Here is a 26618-nt window from a genome sequence, read left to right as displayed (position 1 = left end):
CACTCAGTACTGATTTCAGAGAAACCTCCTAGGTAATTTGGGATACTGGCAGGATAGAAAACACTCTCATGTGTTGAGACTTACTACAAAAGTTTTGCTACATCCTCAGACATACCAGACCTTGGTGTCCAGACATGCATCCGTGCTGTAGTTGTGCTCCTGGGCATTGATAGATGCAACAGTACGTGATAACTGGTGCTTTCGAGAGTGTCACTTTCATGCTGTTATTACCCTCTGATTTGGAATCTCAAAGTTAAATCGGTTGGTCCTATCCTGATTTACCCTCCTCAGCGTAACTTTCTCCTTCCTGTCTTCCGTCAGCCGTCCCAATACTAGACAGCAAGTGAGTGTGGCCAGTTTTGGCAGGGCGATGCCTAGTTATCAGTAAAGACACAGAAGGAAGCTTGGTTACGTTTATATTTTTCAGTATTGCAGAAGGTCTCTTGAAACAGCATTTATGGTGACTGGCTCTGTAAATCTCATCTCTTGAAGTCTTCAGATTAAGACTGGATGCCTTACTGAACGGTTTGCTTTAGTCAAACACAAGTTTCTGGGCTCAATACAGGAGTAACTGGATGAAATTCTGTGGCCTGTGTTATACAGGAGGTCCGACTAGTTGAAGGAATAGTCCCTCCTGGCCTTAAAATAGATCAATCTAAATACAATAGACAGGTAAGCTAGTTAAGATATAGACTCATTTACTGAAAGTTGAGAATGACATTTGGTTTTTTCCCTTGTCTGAATGAAGAAAGTCAGAATTCCTGGGTAAAAGCTATTAGCTGTAGAAGTGCATCTCTTTACAAACCTCAGAGAAGGGTGAATTCCAAAGGAAAGACCTGGTTTATGGAGCTTTACATTTTAACTAAGGAAAAATGAAATAATTGTTTTGTGCTTCAGCTAACAACATTAATGTCTGCACCGTTACCATCTCCCGGTCTCTCAAATATGTACACACCAGACAAATCAGCATGGATAGTCCTAAAGAGCCTCGCAACAAAACCCTGCTCTTTCCACCTGAGTGACTGCATGCCCTTCCAGCATGTGGCTTTAAAGAGGGACCCTCGTACAACAAACGCAGGGTTGTTAGTTGGTGGCACAAATGAACATCCTTATACAAATTCATTACTTTACATCAAGCTCATCAGCCAAGAAACAACTTGTCAGCAAATCGCAGACAGGACCAGGCGTGGGGTGGGGGAAAATATCTGGAAACCTCCTGCTTATTTTACCACTCCTGATCTTGCCAGTGCCCCTGCTATCAGAAGAGGCCAACAATATCCCTTCAGTTTGTGAATTCCTCTAAAGGATTGAACAGCTGAAGGTCTGGGTTGAAAATCTGTAGACATTCTGAGAGCACAGACTAGTATTAAGTTTGACTGACACTTCTCATAAGAAGACCCTGTTTTCAGTTGCTTATAACTTTGCCAAACTTTAACTGTTTGGGCTGAAATTTTCCGTTCTGAGTGTCTGCCTCGGACTTTGTTTTGGCTGAAATTAAAAAAAAAATTAATCTGTTTCTGAGAATGAGACTAGGACAAAATACATTGTTTTCTCCATGTTAAAACATTCTAGCACCCCAGAGCTTTCGAGCTAAGACTTTGGCAGCAGGGTGACATTTGTGTCTGGGGTGTACTGTTTGCCATTCCCATGAAATCTGCTCAGATTTGTCCAAGCCTTTGAAAAAGGGGTCCCTATGGAAAAAATACAATGTGGCTGTAATTAAAGACTCTGTCATAATGCATGTGCATAAGAAAGCTGATTTAAGGTGGCGTGGGCCACCTTAAATTTGGCATTTCCTAACTTTTGAGTGCTTGACCTTGCAACTCATAGTTGCATGGGGCTAATAATGTTCTTTTTAATGTCGTTTGTGTGTGTCATCACTGACATAGAGCCAGGGGTGTGCAGAATGACGAGGTCCAGCTCCAAAGCACGAACAAGATATTTTGGAGTAGACCGGATATTTTTTCTACATCACACCTGTTTACAGTTCAGTATATTTGAATTTTTCAAAGACACTAATCATTAGTTTTGATTCTTCCCCTGTAAAATGCAAAAGGGGGGAAATACACCTGTATCCCCCCCCTTAACACTTTACAGGGGAAGCATGCACATTAACATAACATCGACATTTCACTAGGAGCCGCAGACCAAAGGAAATTGAGAGGGAGAGAGAGAGAGGTCCTTTCTGACTGAGTTGTGAGATGCTGCAGATGCAGTACTTTTATATAGCATGGAAAGCAGATATCATAGAATCATAGACTATCAGGGTTGGAAGGGACCTCAGGAGGTCATCTAGTCCAACCCCCTGCTCAAAGCAGGACCAGTCCCCAACTAATATGCAGCTAAGTAGCATGAGACGCAGAGATGAAATTCTGTGCTGCCTTGTTCAGCCAAGAGAGAACTATTTTTTCACCTCTTTTCTGTTCCCCTTTACTGCAGCTTAAGTCAAATTTGGATTTAATTACTGGCTGCTTCCCAGAGGGTGATGAAGGTGGAGATGGGGCAGCTGCCTGTTCAGCCTGTCTCAAGGAAAAATCAGCCCATTTCTTTCAGATGTATGAAAGGAGCAGAGCTGATTTCTAATCCGCTGATAAAACAGTTTACTGTCTCGGCTTCATGGGCAGCTCCAGCCTGGCAGCTGTATGCTGCACCGCTGCTCCTCATCATGCTAATTGTTCAGGGGAGATTACGAAACACGTATGAAGGTGTGATGGAGCTAGAGGAATCAGCTCTGATCTAGTCACCTGCATAATCCTCGATGTTTCTGATGGGACTGTGGGGTCTAGAGGAGTTTTGCTTTGCTGAGACTCCCACATACATTCTTGTTGGGCTGTGTTCTTGTGGGTTCATGGCTCAGTGTCACTCTTTAGATTTTGGGTTGGGAAAAGCCTCCCAATCTCAAAGCAAACCTCGGGGTGGGGGAATAGCCACGTCTCACCTGATCTCATGCTGGGGCCGTTGGAAGCCATGAATTGCACATGATTGGAGCAGGATTCCTAGCCCTGGTTCTCTTGACGGGCTTGAGTTTGCTCTACAGAGTCATGAACCTGGCCTGAATGTGAAGACTCTAAATAGACATGGAACCCGGGGAGTGTCGTGTCATGTCCTTGTATTGAAGCAAACATTGCACATGCCTGGGTTTTTAATCATATGGAATGGGGTATTTTCCCTGATTGCTGGGTATTTTCTGGATTCAGGGTGGGTATGTTTTCTGTGTGCCAATTGAAGCCACCAGCGTGGGTGGGTGGGGCCTGGGGTCTATCTGGGTGAGCCATTGGAGAGGGGAAGGACATGACAGGGAGAAGATCAACATAAGCTGTCTTCACCCACCCCCATCCTGCAGAGGACACCTCACCATAGATTAAAGTGGTCCCTCGGGGATGCCACATCAGGGTGGAGTCCCGGGTAGTGTCACTGGAGTTGGTACTATGGGACTAGAGCCTCGGGGGGGTACAGAGCTTCCGCACAGCCAGCCCTGCCTGAAGGTGTCTGCCAGGTTTGGGAGCAACTTTTCCGTGGAGGGGGAGCAAACCCCATCCTGCCAGGAGATGATATAGTGGAAATGTCCATGTGAGAATCCTTGCACAAGTTTCCTCCAAGAGAGTCCCCTGCTATGGCGTGTCACACAGGAGGGCCTTTAGGAGTGTGATCTTCCTTATTATTCACTGGGAATTTGCTCATTTCAGAAAGAAAACGAAAGGCCGTTTCTGCCAGTGCCAATCTGCAGATCTTTCCAACTAATTAACTTTGTTTTTCTGAGGTGCAAGCACAATCACATCCACTGAGTGCACAAAAATCTTTTTTTGAAGTGTCCAAGGTAGTTTGAATTGTTCTGAGCTCATAAGATGTGATACAATGGAGCACTGTGCCTCCCGAGTTCTGTTGTAGACATTAGCGGCTACATGCCTCAGAACCTCTTGGATGGCGTTAGAATCATTTTCCCATCTAGACAACTGGAGCGTGATTTATTGCTGTGTCTCGTTTAATGGGAAAGGACGAAGAAGTCCTCAGAGCACAGGAATACACGCTGGTGACTTCAGGAGCTGGTCCCTGTTCTACAGCCATGTGGTGGCTGTTATGGGAGATGGCATGGATAGAGATGTACATTTTATTTTTTGGTAACATTTTTGTGTACATTAATGCTGGCGGAAGCTGCCCAATTGCCAGTCCTGCCAAGTGGACTCCTCCAATCTTCCCTAGAGCAGGTTCAGCACAGTACAGACGGGAAGATACCGTGCAAAACAATTCTGTAGATATTCATTAACACTTTAAAATCCTCTTCAGGCGTGTCCGTGCCACTTCTGTGCTCGTTTTCAAGCAATATGCCAGCAAATTAGTTTATTTGCAGAAATGTCGCCCAAATGTGAAGTGAATGTTACAGAATGTTCCCAGAAGGGGGAGTTTATTCACTGGAACGTTGATTCTGCTCCTCCAGTCGGAACAGGGCTACACCATGTGAATGACTTGTCCTCTCAGAAGAACTCCACGTTTAATATTGGCAGTGAACTGCTTGGAAATGCACTGCAGGCCAAGAGCAGTTCCTACGAATTATTTGACAGAATAGTTCTGAAGAATGACTAAAGGTGAGACAGTGGCCATCTGCTCACAAACATAGAGTGAAATTCAGAGATTAATTATTCCTTACAAATCCTTCACCCAACTGTTAAATGCAGGCATCAGCAGTGCGAGTTTTCCCATGCTGCCTCATCATGCAATGAGCCTGGTATGTTTTCTGTGTGTCAGTTGACACCACCAGCATGGGTGGGTGGGTGAGCCATTGGAGAGGGGAAGGAGTCAGAGGTTAATTCACTCTCTATGCCTGTTCACTTTTTGATTTCCCTGCTGAGACTAGGACCCAGGTGTGATGGTGGATTTCTTGTGTTGTGGACACCTGTGCACTGGGAACTGGACAGAGACCCATCAAACTAATTCCACACAGGCCTCCACTCATCCAGGCTCACCACCAGCATGGCTGGAAGGGAGGGATAGCTCAGTGGTTTGAGCATTGGCCTGATAACCCAGGGCTGTGAGTTCAATGCTTGGGGGGGCCATTTAGGGAACTGGGGCAAAAATCAGTACTTGGTCCTGCTAGCGAAGGCAGCAGGCTGGACTCAATGACCTTTTTGAGGTCCCTTCCAGTTCTAGGGGATAGGTATATCTCCTATTATTATTACTGCTCTGTATCCCATTGCCAGCCCCCTCAGCTAGTTACCCCCTCGCTATCAACTTCATTTGGAGAAGAAACAGTTTTCTGTTTCCAACAAAACCAACTGCCATGAAAACCCACAAACCCCCTTTCTGGGAAGATGCCCTTTGACTTTCAATATTAAACCATTTTGCTCTTTTAATTGCAGTTACGTCTAGAAATGATTTCACTCCAAATGATGAAAACCTTCTTATTTCATTATATGGCCTTTCTCTCTTTTACTAGCCGAGATTGGGGACTACGACCCCGGGAAGCACCCAGAAGGCTACAGCTCCAAGTTCCAATTTTTCCCCAAACATTCAGAAAAGCTGGAAAGGAAAATTGCAGAGATTCACAAAACAGAACTCAGGTAACATTAACTTTGGGATGTACCATACTGTGCCATTTAAAAGAGGTCACATATGTTGATTAACTGTAGACTTACTGTATTTGGTTTACTGCTATTCCTGTTTAGGGTTTCGAACATAACGGTTCTGTGTAATGGGGTGAGGAGCTTTATTGCATGTTACTTACACTAAATGAGAAAGAAGAGTTTCTTTTGGTAACATAGTTCATGTTTAATAAGAGGGAAAATAATGGAGATGTTCTTAAAAATTAAGGTCAATTTATTAAGCACTATTAGAGGCATTACAACAAAACAAAAATAAAAAATAGTCTGGAAATAGGACATGGCAGCTAATACCGAACCTCTACTTGGTGAAATAGGAACATCATAAAAGTGCCTAAAAAAAATTACCAGAAGTGCTTTAAAATGTAGATAATCAAAGAATAATAAAAACTCTGAAATCTTTTTTATTCATCTCATCCATTGAACAGCCGTCAGATGGGATTTCAGCCTGAGGTCTCGGCCATTTGTAGAATTAAAGAAAGGGCCTAAAGTGGTCTCAGTGGAGTGCTGGGAATATCGTTTCCCAACAATGGACTGTCATTAGCTTGTAACAAAAATGTCTGGCTCAGGCAGTTTGTACCCACGGATTCCTAATATCTCCTCACGCGCCAGGGGCCCAGCTCAGGTGGACTTTTATTTATTTATTTTGCTGAGTCTTGAACTCAGCCCAGTTTAAGGGTTGATTAAAGATCCCCTGGCTTTTTCTTATCGAGCAGGGATGGTAACTATATTTCATCCTGGATAAATATAGTCTGCCTTCCTAAATTCCCCCGGCAGTTTCAGCTGCCTGCTCTATTATGCACATCCTATTTTGGGATGAGGTGCTGTATAAAAGTAAGATATCATCCTCTTCTGATATTCCCATCATACTAGCTGTATCTTTGTTTACGACATGTGACAAGCCACAGTCGATTACACTTCACGTCCATTCACAAAACTGTGTGAAGGTGACCCAGGCAATAAGGCTGGCAAAGTTGCCAGCAAGATAAGAATCCAGAATGGGCATCCTGGAAACCAGAGCTAGTGAAGCTGCTCTGGTGGCGCTCGGGGAAGGAGTTATAAGCTGTCCGCAGTGCGTAGCTCATTTACTGAGCTTGCTTTTACCAGCTCTCGCATTCCCTAAGAGGGAGTTTTGTATTTGTTTTTAACCTCAGACACATGTACAGATGTTACGTCATTTGATGTGACGTCATAAAAGGGACCTGAAAAACGTACATGAAATGGGCTGTTTTCAGCATATAATGCTCCGCAACCAAGTGAAATGCTTATCGCAGCCTGGGCTGATTGTATTTAATTACACCTTACCTTGTGCAGAGGCTCCTTTATTCTGTTCCTTTTTAGCGTTGGGAGTCTGTCTTCTGTACAGCTGAAGTCCAGCTTGCAGAACGGGAAGGACAGGCTTAAGAGCCGAGTCCTCTTACAAGATCCTGTTTTAGATTCAATCCGCTGGCTGAATGACGTCAAAGGAGTCTGCTTGATTTGATGGCCGGTATTTTAATGGAAACAGTGAACATAATGACTGGTCCTGATGTTCACACCTTTCCCTGATTTTCTTTCCTCCAGTGGTCAGACACCAGCTACTTCAGAGTTAAATTTTTTAAGAAAAGCCCAGACCCTGGAGACATACGGGGTTGACCCACACCCGTGCAAGGTAAAGCTCATCTCTAAAAGCTTTTTTCTTCTGTTAGATTTTCAGCCTTGCAGATTACTAGCAAATGACAAGTTGCAAAGGTTACATTGATTGGTTCCAAGTACAGCAATTTATCCTTGCCATCAGAGTGCCTCACATGGCATTTGCAGGGCCGTGCCATAGTGACATGTTCTGTATATGACATGCAGGCCCTCTTCAAGGGATAGGCCTGATTAGCGGCCCCTTTGCTAGCTTGGATTAAAAATGGCATAAAAGGTTTGGTTCTGGGTGCTGCTGAGAAATGTAGCCAGCAGAGTATTTAAGGAAACTACAGAAGAACCTCAGAATTACGAACACTTCGGGAATGGAGGTAGCTCGTAACTCTGATATGTTCGTAACTCGTAACTTGGTCCCGCTAGTGAAGGCAGGGGGCTGGACTCGATGACCTTTTGGGGTCCCTTCCAGTTCTGTGAGATAGGTACGTCTCAAATAATTATTATTATTATTAACGCTGAACAAAACATTATGGTTGTAGTTTACAACTGAACATTGACTTAATACAGCTTTGAAACTTGACTATGCAGAAGAAAAATGCTGCTTTTAACCATCTTAATTTAAACGAACAAGCACAGGAAGAGTTTCCTTATCTTTTCAAATCTTTTTGTAACTTCCCTTTATTTTTTTAGCAGTTTATATTTAACAGCACTGTCCTGTATTTGTCTTTTTGGGGTGGGGGGTCTCTGCTGCTGTCTGTATTTCTGGTTCCAGCTGAGGTGTGTAGCTGACTGGTCAGTTTGTAACTGGTGTTCTACTGCACAGGAAAGTAAATGTAAATGACAACAAATGAAAGGACAATGTTCAATCATTCTTTGCAGCAACATTTATTTTTGAGGAAATGACAAGATCCATGATATGCGAGAGATCCATAGGCATTGATCCGCCACAGATGGGCTCAATTTCCATCGCTCCCTGGCCCATCATTTAGTGTTCTTTACAAAATGGTTTTTATTGACTTTGGTAACATGGTCATTTCATGGAGCTGTGATGTGTCCCATAGAATTCCATTGCATGTCTATGAATGTGCGGCAGTGTCAAGCAGATAGCGGATATGTGCGTGAAGTCAGTGTCTTTACTCTAGGGTGGTCTTCCAGTTAGTTAAAGTGAGTTTATACAGCATAAATGTTTGCCTGCCCCACTCACTGGCATTCGCTTGCCCTGTGTTTTGGATTTATGAAGCAGTTAGCCCACACTACAGAGAAAGGCCAGTGCAGAGTTGGGACAAATGAATTACTTTGTCAGTTCAGTTTTCTTGGTTTGCCAAACGACTGTCACTTTGGGCCGTGTTAACCTAGTAGCCCTTGTCTTTCCTGGCTCAGCGCTGGCATTCCCCACCACAGAGCTGTACTTCACATGTTCTTCTCCTTTAGCCTCCCTTATGCTTGTCCCTTTCAGATACGTGTATTCCCCACATCGGCTTAAAACTAGCCCGTCCCCAAGGAGTAATTCTCTAGCTGTTGCCTTGCTCCAGAGGTGGCTATTCAGGATGTCACTAGTTCCAAACATTGCTGAGGCACCAACACAAAAATCAAAGCTGGGCTGATGGTCAGGGCACTAGCCTGGGAGGTGGGAGCCTCAATTCCCTGCTCCACCACAGACTTCCTATGTGACCCTGGGCAAGTCACTTAGCCGCTCCGTGCCTCAGTTTCCCCTCTGTGAATTGGGCTGGGGATAACAGCACTGCCTTTTTCGCAGGGGTGCTGTGAGGGTAAATACAGTGAAGCTTGTGAGTTGCTCAGATACTGTGGTGCCGGGGCCCATGTAAGTACCAAGAGTAGGCAGATAGTGAGACAGCTCTGTCTGTACTCGAATACTCTGCTCTGTTTGACTGTGGGGTGCCTCTGCCCACCATGGTGGTGCTGAACTCCATTGATAGGCTCAACCAAGTTCAATGCTTGTTAAGCCCCAAACTGTGGTGGGCTCCCCCTTCAAAGGCCTCCTTTACATTAGTCTTTTGTCCTTAGATTTTCCCTCTGTTGCTATCAGCTGCTCAGCTCCATTGGTGGGAGCATCCCTAAAAGTGCTAGTTTCTGCTATTGGTGGCGCTGAACAGCTGAGAGCAGCGTGGAGGTGCCACCAGCGTTTTGGACACTGTTCCAACTTGCCACTGAAAGCAGGCCTACCTCGCAACCTGATACGTAAAACTCCAGCAGCTGCCAACACCTCGTCTGCCTCAGCGCGCCCGTCTTTGCTGCCACGGATGGAGATGAAGCAGCATTAGCAATAGTGGGAAATTGTAGGGACCATTTAGCTGAGAAAAAGCCAAAGTGAGTTCACCCACAATTTGGTTTAAACTTATTTGATCCCATTCAGCATGCCCAGGGAACCACAAAGTTCAACACCCATTGAGGGGTCCGGGGAGCTGACTGTGACATACGCAAAATCATCAACAATCAGAAAGCCTGCAAGCTGTCAGTCACTCTGCACCCTGGCGTCAGTCACTCTGTGGCCAGGATGTTTTGTTGGCATGTAGGGTGCTGGATGCCGACAGAAGAAGGCTAGTTAACAGTCACACTTGCCAGCATCCAGCAGAGATAGTGAGATGCTGCACTCTGGTCCTATCTCAAATTCTAATCAGGAGCCGTGACTGTGTGGCTGTAGCCAGAGTGAAAAAAACATTGAAGTCAATTACACTGATAGCCTGATGCTGAATATGTGAGAGTCACTAAGAGACCTTACAATGTGCCACCAGCACATAAGAAGAGCAGAGACATTAAGAGAGTTGCTCTGACATTTTCTTATTAGCTAAATAGAGTTCACTTGGGTAATTTTCTGGCCAGCATCCACATTAATGTTCCTACTAGAAGAGATGGAAGCAGCAAGAGAGATGCAGTGTAATAAATAAAAATGATCCCTCTTAGCTTCGAGAGCATTACCAGGCTGGTAGAATCTGGGGCATGCTGCCCTGGGAAAAATGAGAAAAGGGGAATCATACTGATATAATTAAATAAAATCAGACTGGTCTCTGCACTGATGCCCAGTCTGATCAGCTACCTAATTTAAGGAGGAGGAGATGCCATTATTATCTACTAGTGATCAGACTCCAATCAGCAGAATTCCCCTTCTGCACATTCAGCTCTTGTTCCCTAGAGAGGAAAAGCTGATTAACTGATGGTGTGTCATTCACAGAGGGAGGATGCTTTCACGGTTCCAGAAGAGCTAACCCTGGTTTACTTAGAAGCAGGAAGGGTTGTTTTTTTCCTGGGCTAACAACCACCTCCAGTTTGTGAGACTCAGTTATGCGGGTGCTTGATACAGGAATAAACACATGAAGTATGGAGATGGTTTGATTTCTGTGGGGTTCCATTGGAGCCCTGCCTTCCCAGGCAGGTTTTCAGACCTCTCTGGTTTTCTGCCAGCATGCTGGCTGGCTTGTTGGCAGCCCACGTGCCAAACTGCTCCAGAGGTGACCCCCGGGCTCCGAGGGTCCAGCAGCAAGGGCTCCATCCCCTTCACAAGGAATCCTGAAATGTTTAGTTTTCATTCCAAATTGGATTGGAACAAAATTCTGGAGTATTGAACCCCTCCCTGAAATGGAATGCCCCCTCTCCGCACAGCTTGGCTTTTAAGTTAGTGACTTTACTGTCCATGAAGTAATTTGGAGATTTGACCTAAGGATTAAATCCAGTTTGGCACAGAGCTGAGGCATCCTGCAGAGACCATCTCTGTGGTATGTATCCAGTGGCACCTGTTGATGGAGTCTCCTCAATATTCAAACATTGGTCACCGTCCTGCCCCCAGTGAGGTCAGTGTCAGGACTCCTGTACACTTCAGAGGCAGCAGAATCAGGCCCATTAACTTACACAATCTGCACTTCTACAAACTGGCAGTTTTCCGGCCTCTTGGTCTCTCAAACTCCACTTGATTAAGTTGTCCAGTGTCTGGTGATAGTGACTATAGAGAATTCACTGACAGAGCCTCACAGTTACTTTCCCCTTTCTCCCTTCTTCCCACTTCATGGCCATCACATGTAGGGTATGTCTGCCTGACAGCTGGGAGGTGGCATTCCTGGATTGGGTAGACGTACGCACAACGGCTCGGCTCAAGCTAGTGCATGAAAAATGGCAGCGTGGCCACAGCGGCATGGGCGGCGGGGGTTTGCACTTGGGCAGCCAGGCTGCTGTGGCCACGGTGCTGTTCTGAAGTGCCAACTCGAGCCGAGATGTTGTGTGTACATCTGCCTAAGCTGGGACTCTGATCCCCCAGCTGCTTGTAGATGGACCCTTCGACTCAGGGCTCTCTGGCCATATCCAGCCACTGCCGTCTGCACAGGTATGATGCTTCTGGCTAGTGTTAAGTAGAGACACGCGAATTTTGAATCCACCCCATATTTAGGCCTGATCTACATTAGAAAATTAGGGCAGTTTAACTACATTGCTCAGGGGTGTGGAAACCCCCCGAGTGGCATTGTTAAGGTGGCCTATGTCCCCTGTAGATGGCACTAGGTCGTGGAGGTAGATTTTCCCTGCCGATGGGAGAACCCCTCCTGTAATGTAGGTAGTGTCTATGCTGCAGCCATGCCGCTGTGCCACTGTAGCGTTTTAGTTGTAGACAAGCCCTCAGTGCCTTGGAACTTGTTATTTTTAAATCATTATTTTAATTAATTATTACATGTCATCAATCCAAGCCAATGCCAGGCTGCTGGTCCTCAGCGTCCGGAGGAAGATTAACATTACACATCACTGGGACCGTGAGCTTTCATTTCATGTGACTGCAGCTTGGTCCTCGGAGCAGCAGTCCCTGCAGCCAGCCTCTGGCAGTATCATTCATTGATATAAACGTTTCTGTACGTGACGATGATAGAGAGAGACGTCCCCTTGATCTCGCCTCTGTGGAAAGCTTTCTCCAGGCCTTCGTCTGTCGCCTTTAGAAGCCTTTCCTGTGAATTTCAGGAAGCAGGATCATGGTACAATTGTTTCCCGCTCCCTTTTGGGCACGTTCACCAGCCTCCTCTCCATCTCCCAGGCCTGTTCACAACTGCTTTGCAGCATTTCGAAACTCTCCACAGACTTGCTGCTTTCACCCACTCTGACCTGATTACATCCATTCACACTCCAGCCTGGGCCTGGGCCCTATCGCCCTCCCCGACGGGGGGCCACTCTTTTGCTTGTGCTGCCTCATCTGTCTGGGGCTCTCTCCCTTCCTCCCTGTGAGACACGGACTCACTTTTTCTCTTGTCAGCTGAAGACACTGGGTCAGTGTGTGGGATCCTGCTGGAACACGGCTGTGCGAAGTACGGGTTTGTAACGCGCTGGGATTGCATGGGTTTGTAACTTGGTTTGACGAAACACGGCCAAGGCAATGGAGACAACTGAGGCACTTCAGAATCCTTGGGAAGGTGCCCCTGGATTTCTTCCAGGCTTTGTCTTGGTTTCCTCTTTGTACACTGCATGCCAGCTGCAGTGCCAAGGCCTAGATGGCAAAAGGAGGAAACGGTACACGTGCCATGGGACGGAGCCCACTTTGGAAAAGCACAGGGCCTGAGTCTCATCTACTCCGGGACCATGTCTGTGCTACCAGTGCTCTAACAGCATAGCCGTGTGCCGTAGGCCTGCTGTGTACATTCTTACTGGAGATGCAGATTACAGCGGCCAAAGGGGTTTTTCCTTCATGTGCAGGAACTCCACCTCCCCACGTGACTGGAGTGAGGTTGACAGACGTGTTCTCCATTGACCTAGCTGCATCTACACTGGGAGTTAGGTCGCCATAGTGACGGCACTCAGGGGTGTGGGTTTTTCACACCCCTTAGCTGTGGCTGTGTCGACCTCACTTCTATGCGTAGACCAGGCCTGAGGCCCATTTACATCACTCCTATTTTCACACCCACTTTAAGTCACCTTTATACTGTCAGAGGTGTGTAAACGAGAACCAGGCTCACAAGGTTTAATTGTCTTCCATTCATTTTATTCCTGGTTTATGTTGTGACATTGTACCATTAAAGGAGTTCACCCGAGCAGGCAGGGTTTTGCGAGTGTGTGTCGGCAGGGAGCCCGTAGAGGGAGCTAGAGTATAACTGGTTGCTGGCAGGTAATATGAGCAGAGAGCCGTGTGATGAGCATTAAGGGCCTTGCTCCGACACAGGGAAGGACAAGCTTTGTTGTAAAAGTGCATTTGTCTGCCTGCCTGATTTGACAGGGGGACCCATCCTCAGACTGTCACTCTGTGTGTGTGTGTGTGTGTGTGTGTAAGGTGCCAGGGGACTCGAACAGTGGGAATTAAACATATAAATCACTTGGCTTTTTTACATAGTCCTTGACTGAAGAATGTATTCAACAAGCAGGCAGAACTATGGGAGTAGTCAGCAGCGTGGCCTGTGTGAATTTTCTTTTTCGATTATCCGTAGGAGTCAGGAATCACGGGAGTGGAATATAAAAGAGTCCTGACTGTGAAGATAATCTCTCTTCTGCAAAATCATCATCACCATCATCATCGTCATCATCAAAATCTCTTTGTGACCCAGCTCCAGTCCCAGTGACCCACAAATCCCGTCTCAGTTCAATATGCTAAATCTTTATGGAATATTCCATTCTGCCAATCCCCTCCTCTCCCAGAGGTTTATAGAGATATATTAAACATTAGATGTGAATCAGAGGAAAATTAAAATGGGACTGTGCTGTGAGAAAGCATTTATCATATTGGGCTGCTCTGAGATTTGTCATCTGACAGGAACAGTGCTACATCATGGATGGTGCATTTAATATTTAATCTACTATTTAAAATGCTACATTTAATTTATATTAATGTGGACCATTTTCTTTCTGTGACTTATATGTTTTTCTTTTTTCATTTTTTTTTTTGCTGCATCACAATCTTAGTTTATTTGTTTCAGAATGTGTAAAAAAACAAAAAACCCCAATAGGATTTCCCCTAATTCCTTCCCATCCAGCCAAAGTGCTCGAGGCACCAAGCAAAGGAATAAAGACAAAGTGTAACCATTTCAAAAGTGCCTATGTGATTTAGGAACCTAGATCCCATTGAAAATCAATACGAGTCTGTGTCATTTGGGTACTTTTTAAAATGTTCCCAAGTGCAATATAATAGAAATGTAACAAAATGTCACCCAAATAAATCCAATAGGAGCTCATACCAGATGAAGTGAAAAGATCACACCTGCATAACATAGGGATCATGCATTACCTTTGCTTTGCTCTCATCCAACACAATTTTTGAATTGATTAAATTCAGATTTGTAATCTTCCAAATCCCCTTTTTTCAGCTAACTTCCTGATGGTAATTTGTAGCCTGATCAGGAAGGCTTTTAATCAATATGCTGTGTTTTCCTTTTGCCACCTGTCTGGATACACACATTTATGATGTACTAATTGTTACTGGCCTGTGTTTTTAGTTGTTCTTTAGTTGTCCGTGGTGTTTCAATATTTTATTCAACAGTTTTTGAGAACCTCTCTGATCTCTGTAGCTAATCCCTAGCACATAGATATCTAAGCACTATGGAGACAATGATGGTATATTTTCTGTTTATGTCATATCTACATTACCTCAGCAATATCAAAATAAGCTGATAATCCCTAGCTCTTATCCGGTACTTTTCATTGATAGCTCTCAAAGCACGTCACAAGGGAGGTCAGTATAGTTATCCCCGTTTTATAGATGGGAAACTGAGGCAAATGAAATGACTTGCCCGAGTTCCCCTTGAGTCCAGTGGCAGAGTCAGGAATATAACCCAGGTCTCCTGAGTCCCAGTCCAGTGCTTCGCCGTGCAGATCTGATCTGTCTGGGAAGCACTTTCAAACGACAATGAGGGAAGCTAAAGAAAACCCTCCGACCAGACAGCTTCTTTGTTAAAAACCTGCTTCTTTAAATATTGATAGACGTTAGATGCAAGAAGTCACTTGTAATCAGTTAAATCTGTGCTAGCTCTGAACAGCAAAGGGGACTGGAATGTTCTAATTTAACATAATATTTAGGGCCAGATCCTCAGCTCATTGCACAAGGGAACCTCAGACTCAGCTTAATCACAGAACGTAGGGCTGGGAGGGATCTCAAGAGGTCAGCTAGTCCACATCGTTCTTAAAATGTGATGCCCAAAACTTGACACAGTGCTCCAGCTGCGGCCCCTCCAGTGCCAAGCAGAGTGAACAACGACCTTCCGTGTCGTACATAAGACAGTCCTGGTAAAACACCCCAGAATGTTATTAGCCTTTCTCACGCACGCATCACATTGTCGACTCATATTCAACATGTGATCCACTCTCACCCCCAGGTCCTTTCCAGCAGTACTGCCACCTTGCCCGTTAGTCTCCACGTGTAGTTGTGCAGTTGGTTTTTCCTTCCTAAGTTCAGTACTTTGCACTTGTCGGTACTGAATTTCATCTTGTTGATTCCGGCTCAATTCTTTAATTTGTGAGTCATTTTGAATTCTAATCCTTCCTCCAATGTGCTTGCAATCCTTCCCAGCTTGGTGTCCTTTGCAGATTTTATAAGTATACTCTCTACTCCATTATCCACATCATTAATGAAAGTAGAGAATAGTACTGGACCCAGAACAGACCCCAGTGGGACCGCTCCAGATACCTCCATACGGCTTGACAGGGGACCATTCATAACTACCCTTTCAGGACATTTTTTCAACCTGTTGTGTACCCCCCTTATAGCAATTTCATTCAGAGCACATTTCCCCAGTTCGCCTGTATCAAAATCCTTCCTAAAATCATATCACATCTATTGCTTCTCCCCTGGACACTAGTCCAGTAACCCCAACAAAGAAGGAAATTAAGTGGGTTTGGCATGATTTGTTCCTGACAAATCCATTCTGGCTATTCCATATCACCCTGTTAGTCTCCAGGTGGTTGGAAATTGATGGTTTACTGATTTGTTCCAGTCTCTTTCTAGGTATCGAAGCTAGGCTCACCGATCTATAACTCCTGGATCCTCCTGGTTCCCCTTTTTAAAGATAGGTGCTATGTTTGTCCTTCTCCAGTCTTCTGGGCCCTGGCCCATCCTCCAGGAGTTCTCAAAGATGATCACTAATGATCCCAAGATTGCTTCAGCTAGTTCCTTAAGTACCCTGGGGTGAAGTTTGTCAGGTCATGCCCGCTTGAATACACCTAACTTAGCAAAATATAACCTGGTCTTACCCTCGTCTGGCTTGTGTTCCTTCCCCCTTGCTATTGATATTAGCTGTGCTGAGAATCTGGTCACAATTAATCTTTTGAGTGAAGACTGAGGCAAAATAGTCACTTAACACCTCAGCCTGCTTGGTGCCACTTCAACTAGAGCTGCAGACAGATTCTCCTAGTGAGGAAATCCGGCCAGGGATGCCATCCTTGCTCCTATGCCCTTCTCCAGCCGAGGCAATGCAGCCCAGGTAAAGAGGGATCGGCATGGCATCCTTCTGTCCCAGCAATTCATGGCTTCCAGAATGGCCCTCTGACATAGTGCAGAGCAGCCTGGAGAACTGGCCCCAGGACCAGGGGAAGGGAACGGTAGCACAAAATCACCTTTGTATCCCCAAATCCTGAGCTGCGCCAGGCATGTCAAGGCTAGATCTTGGGATCTGACCCATGGTTAGGGAGTATTCTGTGTGCAGCAACGCTTCCTGCACGTCGGAAATAGAGCCTGGCCACAGTGGAGACACACGGAGATCTTTCCACTTCTCAAGCCGTGTCCAGAATCTCAGACGCGATTAGTTTGGGGATTTATGTGTCGCTTTGTGCAGGAGATTGGGTTGAGGTTGTTCAGAGAATGCTTTTTACTTTTGATCATTCACCCTTGTCACACTGAGATGGATTTCACTCTAATCTGGATTTAAAACCAATTTGTTCACTACTCAAATTCTCGCGATCTAATCAGAGAAACTAGCTGCCAGTATGGCTTTGACATGTATTTCAGGTGACGTCCTCTCTGCTGTGTGGGGCTGAAACACAAGGACAATAAGTGAGATTTGTGTTGAGATGATGGAAACACCCTAAAATGTTACAACTGTGCAAATCAGAAAGCACTGATAATGCTGTAGTCCCTGGGCAGGAGGTGGGCTCTGGGCTGCAGATCCTGGTTAGGGCTGGAGGGGTCTCCCCGCCCCAGCTTTGCTGATTTTTTGTGTGCTATTTGTTATCAGGCAGGGCTTTGGTTTTGGTATGGATATTTGCTAAGCCAGTCTTGTCGCTTGGTGTAAATATTAAGCAATCCTTAGCTGATGCAAATCAGCATCACTCCCTTGAGATCAGTCTGGTCTTCCACCTACATACTTGGGCCTGATGTCTGGTAAGGACAGGCTATACAAGGCAGTGTGCTGAGCAGTCTCCTGTCCCCAATTAACGTGTGCTACACTGACTTACTCAGTGCACCCATAGGCATAGGGGTTGTCTTCTACGTCCTTGCACGGCACGGTCAGAAGCCATCGCAAGCGCCGTAGGTAAAAATAATAAACCCATCACTTGAGTGGATTGATAGAAGGAGAAAGCTTACACCTGAAGCAACAGCTTAACACCTGGACATGGAATCAGAGAAAATCCAGCCTGTCTGAATCAGTAAAACTGAGATATCTTGGGATTTTAGCATGATGGCCACAAGAGCCAAACATGGACATCTTCATGTTCAGCGCCGTGTACATCTCTTGTAAATTGACTCCGAGTTGTAGTGCTTGCAGTCACGGGAAATGCTCTCCTGTGTTCCCGGCATTTCATGGAGCAAATATAAGCCCAACAGATGCATCCCCGGCTCCGGCCGTTTCGGAGGATCTATTTCTGAAAAGCGCATGGAGGGGCGTTTAGGGCGTGATGCTGTAGAAAGGGGCGATGGCTGGCAGGGCGCTGGATAAGTGCGTGTGGCGCTAGCAATCGGCAGGGCTGGAGCACTGCACCACCAGCACTGTTACTAACAATAACCCGATTTACAGAGTTGCACTCAGAGTGAGCACACTGGCCTAGGCCTATCGGTTACCATTCTCTCAGCAGAAGGTAGCCAAACTCACCACAAACTGGCCACGGGGGGAGAGCCACAGCTTTGTGGCCTGATCTCCTGGAAGCCGCTAATCCTCAGGGGTCAGGCTCTGGGGGGCGAGATACTGGAGGATTTTTCTTGAGTAGCCCTCGGTGGGGGGGTCCATAGCTGCTTAGGCTGCTGTGATGCTCCTCACAATTTCTCTATAGCACTGGTCCCCAAACTCCGCTCCACCCCCTGCCCCGCCCCCAGCTCCGCTCCACCCCCTGCCCCGCCCCTAGCTCCGCTCCACCCCCAGCTCCACTCCACCCCCAGCTCCACCGCAGCCCAGCTCTGCCTCCAGCCCAGCTCCACTTCACCCCCTGCTCCGCCCCCACCTAGCTCCGCCTCCAGCCCAGCTGCACCCGAGCTCTGCTCCGCCCCCTGCCCCGCCCCTCGCTCAGCTCCACCCCCAGCTCCGCTCCACCCCCAGCTCCACCGCAGCCCAGCTCTGCCTCCAGCCCAGCTCCACCCCCAGCTCCACTCCACCCCCTGCTCCGCCCCTCACCTAGCTCCGCCTCCAGCCCAGCTCCACTCCGCCCCTGCTCTGCTGGAGGAAGGCATAGTGATGGTCCTCTCTCACTTGCTGTGGTGTAGATTCGAAGCCAAAGGAAAGTCTGCACCTTCATTTAAATTCCTGTGCTGCCGAGACCCCAAACAGAGATCAGTGGGTATTTGGTAGCAGTTACAATCTCAGAGTAAACTTTCTCCAAGGAGCTATCAGCAGCTTCCTGCTCTCATTCAGCAAGCAAAGGGATCTGGGCCTCTTCCGAGTTAACAACTACACTTCCCTCGTACGCACAATTTGAAAAAGGAGCTTTGATTTTGATTTTGCATGTAAACAAAGTGGCATTGGCTGATGAATTCAGATCTGAGTGCTGGTATATTGGCAACTATTAATGTTTTTCCCCTTCATGAATCCTTGGTGTACATATCTTACTCCTGGAGCTTTCACAGATGGCTGTCTCCAGGTGCAGTATGCAGCCATGTCGGTCCCAGGACATTAGAGAGAGCAGGTGGTGAGGTGATATCTTTCATTGGAGCAGCTTCTGTTGGGGGAAGGTACCAGCTTTTGAGGTCCGTGTGTAACCTCACCTACCTTGTCTCTCTAGCAGTCGCCTGATAGTTCATAAATACTCCAAAGGAACTGTCATGTTTTAAATAACATGTCTAAAAAACAGATGTGACCCTCCTAATGTAACCATGATGTCCTATAGCATCAGTAAGTAATTGGGGCTTGAAGAGTTGGAATGACAGAACCTCTAATTTGGGAGGTTTTGCAAATATTCAGCTGCTGCAGCTGAGGACAGAGAAATCTTCTGCGTTGGATGGAAATAGAGATCACAGCTCATGACATCTCAGCAGATTACTAGTTACACCCCCCTGTCCAATCTTGTTATTTGCTGAGATAATAACAAGTTGTTGTTATGCATTGAATAAATGATATGCTATTTATTTAATTAGATCTAAAGATTTCAAAGTCAACTTATCCCAGGAGTGCATTAGCGTGTGTCAGGGCTCCATACATTTTCTGCTAGTGTGATACGGCGTTTGAGCAGTCAGATGTTTTCTGTAGTTCGTTGTCTTTGGAGTTTTGGGCTGTGCTGACTGTATGGGCTTCGAACCTGATTGACCTGCACTCAGCAAATGTAGGTGGCAAATTTGGCTGCACGTTCCCTTTACAGCCTTCTCCCTGATCCTGGGACTAGGACCTCAGAGCTGCTGTGTCCCTGTTACACCCCACTGATACGAACAGATTGCATTGGGGCCCAGGGTCTGAGTCAATGTCCTGTTCATTTATGCAGGTCTAGGTAGACCTCGCTAAGGAGCACGTTTTACCTATAGTGTTTGCTGGTTAATGTTTGTCATTTTGATCATAAGAATGGCCATACTGGGTCAGAACAATGGTCCATCTATCCCAGAGTCCTGTCTTCCATCAGTGGCCATTGCCAAATGCTTCAGAGGCAATTAACACAACAGGGCAATTATCGAGTGATTCATCCCCTGTTGTCCAGTCCCAGCTTCTGGTAGTCAGAGGCTAGTGATGTCCAGAATATGGGATTTCGTCCCTGACCATCTTGGCTAATAGCCACTGATGGACCTATTCTCCAGGAATTTATCTAATTCTTTTTTAAACCCAGTTATACTTTTGGCCTTCACAACATCTCCTGAAAAGGAGTTCCACAGGTTGACTATACGTTGTGTGAAGAAATACTTCCTTTTGTGTGTTTTAAGCCTGGTGCCTATTAATTTCATTAGGTGACCCCTGGTTCTTGTGTTATGTGAAGGAGTAAATAACGCTTCCTTAATCACTTTCTCCGCACCAGTCATGATTTTGCAGACTTTTATCATATCCCCACTTAGTCTCCTCTTTTCTAAGATGACCAGTCCCAGTCTTTTTAATCTTTCCTCGTATGGAAGCTCCTCCAGACCCCTAATCGTTGTTGTGCTTCTCTGTACTTTTTCCAATTCTAATACATCTTTTTTGAGATGAGGTGATCAGAGCCGTACGCGGTATTCACGGTGTGGGTGTACCAGGGATTTATATAGTGGCATTATGATATTTTCTGTCATATTATCTATCCCTTTCCCTAATGATTCCTAAGATTCTGTTAGCTTTTTTTGCATGTTGAGTGGATGTTTTCAGAGAATTATCTGCAATGACTCCAAGGTCTCTTTCTTGAGTGGTAACAGCTAATTTAGACCCCATCATTTTATCTGTATAGTTGGGATTATGTTTTCCAATGTGCATTACTTTACACTTACCAGCAGTGAATTTCTTCCACCATTTTGTTGCTCAGTTTTGCAAGATCTCTAAGAACATAAGAATGGTCCATCTAGCCCCGTATCCTGTCAGTATTCATTATCATTAAAGCTAAGATTTTGTCACAGATACTTTTAGTACCAGTCACGGACAGGTCACAGGCAATAATGAAAAATTTTCTGGAGCTCATGACCTGTCCCTGACTTTTACTAAAAGTATCTCTGATAAAATAAGGGGCCTGGGCAGCTGCAGGGGGGCTGGGAGATTCAGGGTCCCTCTCTGCTGGTGGCTCCAAGATGAGGGGGTCCCCCCTGCCACCCGTGGCAGCTGGGAGCTGTGGGGATCACCCCTGACACCTGCGGCGGCCAGGAGGAGCAGGAGCTATGGGGGTCCCCCTACCACCCGCGGTGGATTGTAGCTGCAGGGATCCTCCTTGCCGCCCGCTGTGGCCAGGAGCTGTGGGGTGTTCCTACCACCTGTAGTGGCAAGGGTACCCCGCAGCTCCCAAACGGTGCTGGCTGAAGTCACTGAGGTGTTTGGAATCCGGAATTCCTTGACTTCCGTGACCTCCGTGACTAAATCGCAGCCTTAATGATCATGAATGATAGACGATGTGGTAGTTCATACTATGATCATTGCCAGATGAGGGAACATTTTGCATGCTGATCATTCAGTCCATCTGTTCTATGCAGGCAGAAACACCTCATTGGGTTAGATTCTGCCTTCCATTAAGGCCACGTCGTATTGCTTTGAACCAAGAAATGTGTTCAAAGAATAGTGAAGAAGTAAATTAGAGCCACATTTTTCAGAACATTTCAGAACACCCATTTTAAAACTCTGTCTGATTTTTACCAAACTTCCCAGCAAAACTGTACCTTGAGATGATGTGCGGCCTACAAAATCACAGTCAGATCAGGGTCTTTTTAAAGAAGTTAGAGCCAATGTTCCCTTTGACTTTTTACATCCGTGTGCGGAATGAATTTTGTTATGTGCACCAATATGGAGGGGATGTGTGAGCGGGGGTGGGACTGAAGGGTTCGGAGTGTGGGAGCGGGCTCGGGGCTAGGGCAGAGGGTTGGGGTGTGGGGGGTGTGAGGGCTCTGGGGTGGGGCTGGGAATGAGGAGGTTGGGGTGTGGGAGGGGGCTCGGGGCTAGGGCAGAGGGTTGGGGTGCAGGGGGTGAGGGCTCTGGGGTGGGGCTGGGAATGAGGAGGTTGGGGTGTGGGAGGGGGCTCGGGGCTAGGGCAGAGGGTTGGGGTGCAGGGGGTGAGGGCTCTGGGGTGGGGCTGGGAATGAGGAGGTTGGGGTGTGGGAGGGGGCTAGGGCAGAGGGTTGGGGTGCAGGGGGTGAGGGCTCTGGGGTGGGGCTGGGAATGAGGAGGTTGGGGTGTGGGAGGGGGCTCGGGGCTAGGGCAGAGGACTGGAGTGCGGGGGGGGTGAGAGCTCTGGGGTGGGGCTGGCGATGAGAGGTTTGGGGTGCAGGCTGCCCCAGGGCTGCGATGGGGAGGGAGGACTCCCCCCAGCCCTCTCTCGCTGCAGCAGCCCGGGGCTGGGGGAGAGGTGCCTTTCCCTGCTGCGGCAGCTCCGGCAGGGCTGGGAGAGAGGCACCTCTCCCGTCTGCATGGCCCTTAATAGCCTGCTGCGCGGCCACACAACTTGGAGGGAACTTAGGTTAGGGTGTGGGTTGAAAATCCAATTTATAAAAGAAAGAAACCTTCAGTCTGACCTACACAGCGCCTACTGCTGTCCATCGTATTTTTAAAAATTGACATGTTTTTTTCCACAAGTGCCAAGACAATTAATGTTACCTTCCCTAGAGCCTAAACATTATGGTTAAATTAAACTGCTGCCTTGCACTGTCCATGACACTAGTTATTGCTTTGAAAAGTGTCTTGATGCTGCTCAGCTGGACCTTTTGTCCGTGCTGCTCAGATCTGCACAACCAACAATTTAAGGTTTTCAAGTTTATTAATGAAAGTGAATCGATGATATGTGGGAGCTCTCTTCATTGGCTAGCGCTACACTGCAAATCAATAGGCCCTCGGGTCTGGGAGTTGTATTGTATTTTCTGCTCACAAATTCTGCTGGCCCAGTCATGTTTTTTGTGCTCCTGCAGATTCCCGTCCATAGGCAGGATGTCACGGTCTAAATAAAGCTGTCAGGACTGTTCTGTTGGCATAATTTAAGAGGGAAGATTCATTACCACCACTGTATTCAGGACTATTGATGTGTAAACTTTGCCGGCACTGCAACGTTTTGATGAGGTCTTATTGTGTTCCAGGATGTGTCAGGAAATGCGGCATTTTTGGCCTTCACTCCCTTTGGTTTTGTTGTTCTGCAGGGAAACAAGAGAATTCACTTCATCAAATGGTGAGTTCCCCCCATTTCAACCCGTTCTGGGGTTTATTTGTTTAAGCTGCTTTTACCAAGCACTGGTAACTCACCTTATTATTTCTCTGGATTGCAACAATGAGAAATGTGTCCAAAGGACAAGCACAAAGCATAGCAGTAGCCGTGTTTCCTCGACTATAGCCGTGGCGCATTATGAATCGTAGACGTGCTACTTGAGCGCTAGGGTTAGAGCTCCGCAGTGACCCAACTTCCCTCCCACTGACAGCAATGGGAAAACTCCTATTGACCAAAATGAAAGCAGAGTTAAGCCAATACCAAGTACATTTGAAAATCCCATTCACGGTGTCTTCTATGAAGACGTTAAAATTCACTGGGGAGTAAAAAAGCTACTTGCCCAACAAACGGCACTGACAGGTGGGATAGCTCTGGGTATCCATAAGCCTCTGACTGCCAGAAGCTGGGAATGGGCGACAGGGGATGGATCACTTGAAGATTCCCTGTTCTGTTCATTCCCTCTGGGGCACCTGGCACTGGCCACTGTCAGCAGACAGGACACTGGGCTAGATGGACCTTTGGTCTGACCCAGTCTGGCCGTTCTGATGCAAGAATAGTGCCCGGAATTGAGTTTGGAATTCCCTGTTGGGAAAAAGAAGAGAGAGGCCAGTTTGGAATGGTTGGAGGAGCAAAAAAAGAAAATCAGTGCTGTGTGAGGACAGTCCTGTACCCATAACGACTTCCCCCCCCGGGTTAGCTGTTGCCAGCAATTTCATTTGTTAAAAACTTATTTAGAAATATTTATATTAATTGAGCCAGATTCCGATCTCAGAGATACTTATGTCAATTAGAATAACTCCTTTTAAATCTGGAGTCACTCCAGTTTTACCACAGTCTCACTGAGGGCTGACTGTCTCCAAGACCCCCTTATGTGAAGGGTTAGTCGGTGGGCGTGGACGGGTCATGAGCGTTAGTTGCATGTTCACTCCAAGCACAGTAACAAGCCACATGTCTTTGAGTGTGTCGATAATTAGGAAGAGAATAAAAAGCCCTCTCCTCCTTTCTCACTGATGGAGGTTTGAGGGGTGGTTTGTCCTGCAGTTGTCATTTCTCAGCCATGGAGATCTGGCTGTCTCTTGAGTGAGGGAGGTCAGATTTTGGGCCTAGACTGCTTGTCAGAGACCCTTAAGCTTGTCTCACCTCCACCTTCCTGCTTTCTCTCAACCCCTTGATGCTTCTTCCCATGAAAATGTCTGTCTCATACACTGCTGTACTTCCTGCTTTGGTGGCCTGATAGGCACTGTCCCATTTGTTTAATATGCTGTGGGTCATCTCCAATCACAGGCACTAACGTGTGTCTTGACCCTGGCATCTCATCAATTGGGCTATTCTGCCCACTTGATATGTAAGACATGCAGCTTTGTAACAGCCTGTGGAAGGCGTTTATATCAGGGGACAATTTACAGTCAGTTCCATATACAGGTACCTACTTTCCACCTCCTCCACAGTGTAAATGAGTCCATGTTGCTGCACCCTCAATATGTGCAATGGGCAAAATTCCCCTCAGGGCAGGCAGCCTGCCCTTCATACCACGGGAAGCAGCTTCCCATAGGACCGTAGAGGAAATCCTGCATTTCTCTTTGCAGCCTGGGTAGCAGAACTGATGCATTTCTGCTGTGCATTTGGCCAGCTGAGCAGGGTTTTAGAATGCAGCTCAGAGGGAGCAGAGTCCCCTGCATTGGGCCAGAGGATTTGCTGCTATGCAAGGGCCTCTGGTGCATTCCCAAACCAAGTGAGAATCTAGCATTGGGGAAGAGGAGTTCTTCCTGCTTGCCCTGGCATAGACCCCCTAGTGGCCAGCTGAGCGACTCCTGCTGGGCAGAAGGTTTGTCCTTTGCTGGGCAATTGAACTGGGGCTTAAGAGGCAGATTTTTAAAGGCATTGAGTAACTTAAGGATGCAGATAGGCACCTCCTGGGGTTTTCTGGCTGGGGTGAATTTCACACCATATACATGAAAGAAAGAGAAACACATTTGGGATGCTGCCAAACAGAACCTCATCAGGAACAAAGATCATCTCCTCACATCCATAAACCCCAATGCGTGTTAGCCCGATTGCACTAGTATTTTGTGCACGATTCCTGACTACTCATGCGATGAACTAACTGCAGGGTGTTCCAGTGGTGACCGGACAGCTGTGCAGTGTGATGGTGAGTTCGCCATGTTCACGCTGCACTTTGCACACGGGAAGTGCTTGATATCATTCTTACTGCCCTCTTATTTGGTGTATTTATAAAATCTGAGTATATTTCTTAATACTAATGTCATGCTGTTTTACTGAGACTCAGTACGGCCTCTTCAGTGATTAAAAATTCACATGATTTAAAAGTAACAATAAATCTAATAGGGAGCCCATTGCACCGTGTTTACTTTATATGGAGTAGGCTACATTCTGCCATAAATTCCAGTTGTGCATGCCACGGACTGAGGCTGGGTAGTGTGCCTTTCCTAGGCACTTTCAGAATCTCCCTTCCCCATTCTCTGTCTTGTGCAAAGATCATAGTAACTGTTTGTCAGCTGCCTCAATCAGCTGGTGGCAGAATAGGAGGCTTGGTGGATCTATTTATGAACATGGCATGTGTCTGTGGTTATGGGATGATTCAAAGGAGCCTGGATGGTTAGTAATAATTATGCGATGGGGTTTGACTATGTGGGACTCACGCTCAGTGTGTGTTCAGCCTGGGATCTGGGCACGTCTCTTTCGGGCAGGTTTTGCTTCCCCCCAAAGGAGAATTTGTGTAACTTGCTCTTTTCATTCCCCCACAAGGAGAAATATACAAGTGGTTTCCCTGCCTGGAGTAACTGCATATTTTAGTGTATGGTACAGAGCAGCTGTCCTGTGTAGGCCATGATACAAGGGCCACGTGAGGCCAGGACCTGGGAATCGAAGTGAAATGAATTTGCCAATTAACTGTTAGTTGTAAATTCCTTTTAGATTCTCCCTCCCATTCGGGTGAGGAGTTTATCCTGTTCCACTTGGGCCCGGCAGCTGAGATCCTGTTTGAAGAGCCGACTCAAAGCATTGTTTTAAATGAGTTTGAGCTAATTAGGCCTAGAGATGGTTTGGCATGAATGGGGCCAAACTGTGACTAGACAGACGCTAAATGGTTGTGCCCCAGCTTTATTTAAACCTGCATTGGCTCCATGGACCCCGGCCAGCCAAGCCATGTCTAGAAGGAATTGGCTTGCACTGGTTTAACATTGTTTGGGTTACGCTGGTTAATCAAATGTG

The 26618-nt window shown here is 46.6% G+C and overlaps 1 protein-coding gene across 6 annotated transcripts in view; it reads left to right on the top strand.

Moving 5' to 3' along the window:
• The window catches only part of FRMD5 (FERM domain containing 5), a 283379-nt gene that overhangs the window by 226985 nt on the left and 29776 nt on the right, over positions 1–26618 (top strand). For all 6 annotated transcript variants that reach the window (XM_044980464.1, XM_044980461.1, XM_044980463.1 and 3 more), the window contains exons 6-8: positions 5432–5555; positions 7158–7245; positions 23263–23351. In XM_044980464.1, the coding sequence (XP_044836399.1) occupies positions 5432–5555; positions 7158–7245; positions 23263–23351 (301 nt within the window). The remainder of the gene's footprint in view (positions 1–5431; positions 5556–7157; positions 7246–23262; positions 23352–26618) is intronic.

Source organism: Mauremys mutica, chromosome 11, assembly GCF_020497125.1.
Source record: "Mauremys mutica isolate MM-2020 ecotype Southern chromosome 11, ASM2049712v1, whole genome shotgun sequence".
Classification (NCBI taxonomy): Eukaryota; Metazoa; Chordata; order Testudines; family Geoemydidae; genus Mauremys; species Mauremys mutica.
Note: the sequence above shows the minus strand (reverse complement) of the source record. Positions and strands in the feature narration are given on the sequence as shown.